Raw genomic sequence first — 8,308 nt, forward strand, 5'->3', positions numbered from 1 at the left:
AATTCATCTAAAAAATAATTTATATTATATCTTCTTGTCTTATAAAAATTTAAAATTTAAGTATCTATGTATTTTATATCATATCATATTTTGTGTCTATACATGATAAAATATCATATCATATTTTGTGTCTATGCATGATAAATTAAAGAAATAGATCGCACTTTTAAAATATGTGCTAAATGTAAACAGTTAGCCACACTTTTAAAACGTATCCATTAAACTCTATTATCATGCTTTACAAACATAACCTAAAAAGTGTGGCTAAAAGTTTGAACAAAAATGACAACTGATACAAAAAGCACGCCAAAGAAATTGTGGCAACTTGCAAGCACTTGGTTTTTTAAGTGATTATTTGAGGTTTGTGAATGTTAGCCTTTTCTTCGATCTAAGGATATTGGCCCTTTAATTTAAATATATTTTTATCTATTATATATATTATCTATCTTTCTATAATCTATTGGCACCTACTTCAATGAAATAAAAAGCATGTTTTTACAAAGATATTTGTTTAGTCACACTTTAAAAATGTAACTCATCAATTTAAAGAGAATAGTGCTTTTAGATAAAAGTAATGTTTAAAGATAACAAAAGCATGACCTAAGGAGTAAAAGCGTGCTAAATTGAAAAAAAAAAAAAAAACATGCACACCCAGTGGTCATGACCACACGCCCAATGTGCATGATTACAAACCCGATAGACAAGACTTACGCCCAGCAGGCAAGATGCACGCCGGACGGCCTCTCTCTCAACTCCTACACGTCCGACGGATGAAGCACACGCCCGACGGACCTCCCTCCTAGACACCTGCACGCCCGGCGTATACCCCTTCTTGGAAGGTGAAATTTCGGGCTTTTGCCAAATTTTCTCTAAAGCAAGCCTAGCTTAAACACAATTACAACTCTCAAGAAGCAACAATTAAAACTCAAGCTTAATTATCCACATCATTAGAAGTCTTAATCACATCCAAAAGATTTAAGACTCTAGAAGATTAGTTATTAATTATTTTTAGGGGTAAGTACGATTTTGGTCCCTTAAGTATGGGGTCAGAATCGAATTCGTCCCTCTTCTTATTTTGCCATTAAAATCGTCCTTAATGTTTTTTTTCGTATTAAAATCGTCCTTTTTATTTTTTTTGGACAAAAATACCCTTACCACTACCAACATAATTACTTCCTCCACCACCACCACCACCAACACCAACACCACCGCCACAACCTCCACCAACACCACCACCAACACCACCATCAGCACCACCACCACCACTAACACCAAAAGGACGATTTTAATACGAAAAAAAACATTAAGGACGATTTTAATGACAAAATAACAAGAGGGACGAATTCGATTCTGACCCCATACTTAAGGGACCAAAATCGTACTTACCCCTTATTTTTAAAATCATAAAAGATTTGGTTGTTAGGGTTTGTTTCTAGATTAGCTTTGAATTATTGTTTTGATTTGAAATTGAAATAAGTAGTTAGTTACCTTATCTTTCTTTTCGAGAGATAAGATTAAGATTAGTTTTAAATTTGAATTCTAGAATTAGAATATAAATAAGTGAACAAGGTTCACAAGAGGCACGATCCCAGAGGAGGATCTTCGGATCTAAATCCAAACATCCAGCTCCTCTGTAATCTCTTTTCATTGTTTTCTTTTCTTTTTCATGGATAACTAATCCTTTGTCAAAGGGTTAGGAGCTCTGTTTATATTTTCTATGGGTTATTAATCTACGTTTATTTTATTTTAAAGTTTTGCATTGACTTATTTCATGATTGAGTTATTCATTCTTTATTCGGATTAGTCGTATCGAAAGGTATGCTAATCTCGTTTGAATTCTTTTATTATAATTGAAAATTTTGATATTTGAATTAAAGGTTGAAAACTCTTTCACATGACTACTTGAATTAGTGCGCGACACGTGCATGATTTTTCAATCACTCTAACTTTGAATAAGTGACATATGATTCGGATTAGAACAACTTTTAAAAATTGTGTTTTTTCTAAATAAGTTTTTGTGTTTAATCTCTTGATTAATTAATTGACGACTAATTAATGCTTAAGAAACTGAGGAATCAGGGAATTGAAAATCAGTTAGCAAAAATTTGTCGTGAAAGATCTTTACAAACTTCAAGATAAGTAAACAAGGTTTAATTTCTCTAAAAGTATAAACATCTCCAAAGCCCTTAACTCTCACCATCACTGTCTTCTCTCAAATCAGCATTCAAACTCTCTATCCGTAAGCATTCAAGTATTCAAGCATTCAAGGTTCTCAAGCTCTCAGCAAGACACAATCTTGCCCCTTTCAAAATCATGTTTTATTAATCTAATTAAGAATTTAATCTGATATTTACTTGCTCAATCCTTTAATTCTCATGAGAACGATATCCACTCACCGTGGTATTACTTGAGTGATCCGGTGCACTTGCCAGTATTCGTGAACTTTGATTTTCGCTCATCAAGAACCTATTGAAATTCATTCAAGTGATCTAATACCTGTGATCCCTCCTTATATCTTAAATTCATCAACATATTCAACAAATACAATTTATTATTGCCAAACTTAGAAGCATACAAGGATTCAATTTGATTCCACAAAGTCCTAGTATGAGTCTCATTAGCAATGTGATTGTAAATATTATCATCCACCTATTGCCTAATAAAACTAAAAACTTGTTGGTGTTCAAGCTCTCATTCTTCATATGTTTTAGATTCTGGTTTTTGTATAGAAAATATGGGTAAATGTAGATTTTTGACAAAGAACAAATCCTTCATTTTTTCTTTTCATAGATAGTAATTAGTGCCATTCAAACTTATCATCTTAGTAGAATTATTTGTCTCCATCTTTCAAACAAGTTATAATCAAATGTCCAAAACTGACTCTGATGCCAAATGATAGGAATAAAACACACAATTTTCTACTTGCAAGAATTAGAGGAATAACAATAGCCACTCACAATAAGTATTAACAGCAGCACAATAATACCCAATAGTAGTTAAAAAATCACACAAACCAGAAATTAGAGACAAGTTAACACACCAAAATTTTTAATGTGAAAAACCTTTTCAATGTGAGAAGTAAAAACTACGAGTCACCAAGACCAGAAAATAACTTTACTACGATGAAAAATAGAGTACAGGAGAGTCACAAATTACTGCACAAAATGTGCATACAACAAGCCAAACCTAAGTTTCAAAGCTTACAAAACAAGAACAAGATAAAAATACCACAAAAATAGAGCTACTGTGTGTGGCCAATAGCTCCAGCTACGGATGTCGAATTGAAGATTTGAACGGTGAAAACAAAGAACCAAGTATCTGAAAGACACTGTCCAAATTTGAGCTTGATCCAACAGTTAACAAATTTGCAGCAACCAATTTACAGAGACTGTTTTGTATATATACAAAAATAACTTTCTCTCCTCTCTTCTCTTTAGTGTTTGATGTTCTTCTTACAAATGAGACCTCTCTCACTTAACCTTAACTCACCTCAACAACTTCAACTATCTACAGGCTTGAATACTAACATTTGGGCTTTTTCTCCACACTGAAAGGGAGCCCAAACCCAACAATTTTGTGCAGTAATTTGTGACTCTGTTGTACCCTATTTTTCATCATAGTGAAGCTATTTCCTGGTCTTAGTGACTCGTGATTTTTACTTCTCATATTGAGGAGTTTTTTCACGTTAAAGATCTTGGTATGTTAACTTGTCTCTATTTTCTGGTTTGTGTGATTTTTCTGCTGTTATTGGATATTATTATGCTGCTGCTATTTATTATTGAGTGGGTATTGTTACTCTTCTTATTCTTGCAAGTAAAAAATTGTGTATTTTATTCTTATCAAAATCAAGTATAATCAGAAAAAAAGGTAAAAGGTGTCCATTATTATGTAAGTCAATTGCTTGTTGAATCTACCTTCTCTTTGCACATGCATTTCGAGTAATAAGAAAAAAATTGAGGTTACTTTCTCCTGCTGTAAATCAATAGTTGAAATTAAAATTTGAGATCAAAGTACAAGATTAAGGGTGTTGATTTGGCAAATATATTGAGGATCTCATACCCATGAAGCTATTGTTGTCCATCTCACCTCTGTGTCACATTATTCTGTTCTCAATTCTTGATTTTCTGGTTTGATTTCTTGAAAGAAGGAGAAAACTTCAGTTGATTCAACGCTCAAGAAAAATGCAAAGACGATGAACCAAAATTAAAAAGCTAGCCACATACTATATAACTGGTCTCACAACAGCATTTAAAGGAAAAAAATAGAGTGAGAAATTTAGAGCATCATGTCATATATGCAGAATTATTTTCCTTCATTTTTGAGTTTCATTTTAGATTTTATTGTTATGGCTATTTGATGTTTATCTTTCTATAATTGAAAAAAAGATAAATCATAATGAGGTTAAATGAGAAAAAGCTACGAGAGAAAAATGATAAGAGAAATACATTAAAAAAAAGTCAAAAGAAATTTTTTGTGTATTTAGTTATTGTTGAACTAGGATTAATCTCCCTTGCCAAGTTAGAATAACACTTGGTGGCATAGAACCAGTTGAGTTTTCCTTACTAAGTTGGGATAGTACTTGGTGACTATTGAACCAGGTTAAGTTTTTCTTTGCCAAATTGAAAACACTTGGTGGTTACTAGGCTTAGTTAGAAACTTTGTGATAAATACTAGATGAATTAGATTGTAATTCATTAGTATTTGTGCATGTAATCAATTTTATTATAGTTAAAAATTCGCTATAATTATAGTAGAGACTGAATGTAGAGTTTATTGTACATAAAAATTAAATCAGAATATATATTTGTGTAATTCTCACGCACCTTCTTTAATTTATTTTATTCTGGTTTTAGAAACAAAACAAAATTTTTTTTTGCATAATCTGCTTCTGCAAAAGCTATTTAATAGAACTTCAATTTTAAAGTTTTGTTGATTTAACCCTTTTCAAGTTCTAGCATTACCAAGAAAGGTATTGGAAAAAAAAACTTTATTATGATTACAAGAAATAATCTAACACAACATCAAATTGCACTGGCACCACTGCTCCTAAATGGGCCTCAATATTGAAACCCGATCTACTTTTTTTTTCATTGTTTGACAGTCACACTCTCGTAACTGAAGTTTCTAAACAAATTAATGATAAGAATGAAATTAAAGAAGATAAAAATCAGAGTTGCAACTTACAACTTAAACCAATATAATATAATAATAATAATAATGAAATTAAAACCTCATCTCTTAAAAGTCTACATAGACTAATTAATATGATTAGTGCAGGTGTTTGGCCATGCCACATAACAGTGCATTGTCAGGGATGTTAGCTTCAGTGTATAGACTCTTCTCGTTGTTCCAGACCCTGAGATACAATTCTTGTCCCAAATATTGCCTTGGCCAAATTGCAGATCTCAAATTCCACATCCCCTTATTGTCCAAAGATACCAATATGGCCGTCCATGATTTTGGATACACCTGTATATATACACAAATACATTCATGTATGAATAATAGCCATTAGTCGAATATATATAATAAAGATCATTATGCATGCAAGGTAACAAGAAAAATATTAATTGAAGTCATTTATTAGAGATATTGTGCCAAGTTTATTTACTAATTACAGTTGGCAGATTGTCTTCTTAATTGTAGATGTCGGATAAATAGTACCATATTTGAAATAAAACGAGTTCATCTAATATTTTATAGAATAAATATTCAAATTAGTTCTAAAAAATGTTAGATAAGACATTATGGTTCTAATGAATTTTTTATACTGACAAATTAGTTTTTTTTAACGTTTTCAATTAAATTTTAAATAAATTTTGTTATAATACAATTAGGTAAAAAAATATCACTATAATAAGACAAAATTATTCTCCCTTTAAAATTACATAGGAACCAATCTGTTTAATAGAAATAATTTTTGAGAATTTTAAAATATAAAAATTTGTTAGATACCAAAATATCTTATCTAAAATTTTTGGAAGGCTAATTTAGGTGTTGATTCTATTTTATATATCATCAGTATAGAAAGTATGTCTATCTTGTTTTCTCTTATTTAAAGATAATTGAAAAACAAATTAAGGATTAAGATTACTGACCTGAACAGTGTATCTTGGAACCGCATCAGCCAAGTTGTAAGTGTTTCTGCTGGCAGGTGTCCATACGCCATTTTCATATCTAAAATTAATGACAAGAGGATTATATTATTAATTAACGAACATTCATCAAATCGAAATTGAACTTCACAAGACCAAATGAGTTTAGTTTTAATTTCTTGATTACCCAACAGCATAGAAGCTAGATCCATCCATGTGCCATGACTGGATTGTGTCTTCATTGTTCTGGAAGATGATTTCTACGAAGTCATGAAGGGTAAGTCCTACCACAGAGGTTCCTAATTTGGCAGGGGTACCTGCAGGAGGAGGAACGTCACTGATAGTGTTGAGGTTGAACACTCCTGGAATGTTGAACCAATCAGCAAGCTTCAATGCCGTGAGTGGATTAATGTGGGAGATTCTATTCACTGCATATCGTAGCTTGCCATGGATGTTTGCTTCAGAATTTGCCAATATGATTGTCCTTGTGATAGGGATGGTTCCATAGTGAAATGATCCTTGAGGATTTGGCCTTGCTGCGTTTGCTGTCAAATTCAACCTATTCAAACAACCATTAGAAGGTTAGTTCGAAGCTTTCTTTTAGAATATAGATATAGATTATAGATATAGTCATTTATATTCATCTTCTTATTTGCTAAAATAGAGCAATGTTATGGGACCAGCAACTTTTGTGATTAGTAGCCATCAAATAACCATTAATAATGATTTAATGGTGTGAGATTGGTGTGAGATTTCATCTAATGACTCACATTTCTCTGCTGGTTACATGCTGGCCAAAATTCAATAAAATTGCTAGCCCCTAAACTTTTTCGCTAAAATATATAGGAGAAATAATCTCACTGTGTGATACCAAAAACTTTTATTCTTTAAAAGTTTAGTGTATGATCAATCTTGAGACAAAAACATTTAGCATAAGATAAATAAAAGAGAAAAAAGTTTATGCAAAAAATTTACACATATCTAAAAGAAACTGTTGCTATTATATAAAAATGGAGGTTAGAGGTGTAATCATTTATATTTATTAAGCCTTTGAGAATATAATTTGGTGACAAGTATTGATCTACAAGAATCATTCTTTATGTACTCTCATTTTGACTTATTATTAAACTATAAATTTGGTGGGTCTCAATTAAAGTGATATTCACACTCATTTTTTGGAATATTTTTAAAAGTACAAGTAATTTATTTTGCATTTGATAAACAAAAAATCGTATCGTGTGTTTGTGCTTGTGGTGTTTAAAAGTTAAATAATATTATAGCCAGAATTATAGTAATTAACTACCTGATGGAGTTGGCTTGTTTCATGGACCAATCTACATCTGTAGTTGGGGCAATGGGCAATGGACCAGGGGCCTTAGAAGTGGAGCCAGCATATTGAAGAGTGGCTGTGGTGGTGAGAACAATGGGAGTGAAGCGGCTAGTAGCAACAATGGTGTAGCCATTCACAGGTTGGTTAAGTGTGACCAAAACCGCCACTGATTGACCCACATGAATATCAAGGGACTCATATGTGTCCTGTAATGTGTGAGCACCTTCAACTTCAATCAGTTTCAATGTGTGGCCTTGAATCCTGAAGTTGATTGATGTTGTTAACCCAACATTGGACACTCTGAATTTGTAAGTCTTCCCTGCAAATAAATATAGTTGATTTCATTTTTATTTAGTTTCAAATAGTGAATATTAAGTATTAACGGAGATGGAGAGATGGTTAATTAGTAATTAGTTATTACCTGCTTGACCAGTAAAGACAGCAGAATCTCTTTGCCCATTGATGAGAAGAGCATCAGGAGAAGGAAGTTTCTTACCAAAGTCCAATAGTCTCCTTAGTACCTGCAAATCAAGATTCTTTAGCCCATCTATGTTTTGATCATCAATACTTCTTTGATTTCTATGTTACTCATTCGGTCCCAAAAACATTTTTCAAACTGATAAATAATTGAATAAAGTATATTTTTAGTCCCTAAATGTTTGTTATATTCTTGAAAAATACTTAGTATTTAATTGTTTTTAAATTTATTTCTAACGTTTTCGATTTTTTTAAAATTATTCCTGAACATTAATTTCATCTAAATTGTTAGGGACAAAATTAAAACCATTCAGAAATAATTTTGACACAAATTTAAAATATTAATGACAAAATTGAATGAATTGAAAATGTTATGAATAAAATTAAATAAAATTAAACGTTAATA

General features: G+C 31.5%; 1 protein-coding gene across 1 annotated transcript in view; it reads right to left on the minus strand.

The window, feature by feature from the left end:
- The window catches only part of LOC107626326 (L-ascorbate oxidase homolog), a 5,213-nt gene continuing 1,875 nt past the window's right edge, over window positions 4,971-8,308 (minus strand). The window contains exons 5-9 of the mRNA XM_016329191.2: window positions 7,847-7,946; window positions 7,399-7,744; window positions 6,283-6,654; window positions 6,099-6,177; window positions 4,971-5,469 (exon numbers count right to left, since the gene is read on the minus strand). Of these exons, the coding sequence (XP_016184677.1) occupies window positions 5,269-5,469; window positions 6,099-6,177; window positions 6,283-6,654; window positions 7,399-7,744; window positions 7,847-7,946 (1,098 nt within the window). The 3' untranslated portion in view covers window positions 4,971-5,268. The remainder of the gene's footprint in view (window positions 5,470-6,098; window positions 6,178-6,282; window positions 6,655-7,398; window positions 7,745-7,846; window positions 7,947-8,308) is intronic.

The sequence above is a fragment of the Arachis ipaensis genome, chromosome B01 (genome assembly GCF_000816755.2).
Source record: "Arachis ipaensis cultivar K30076 chromosome B01, Araip1.1, whole genome shotgun sequence".
NCBI classification, from domain to species: domain Eukaryota; kingdom Viridiplantae; phylum Streptophyta; class Magnoliopsida; order Fabales; family Fabaceae; genus Arachis; species Arachis ipaensis.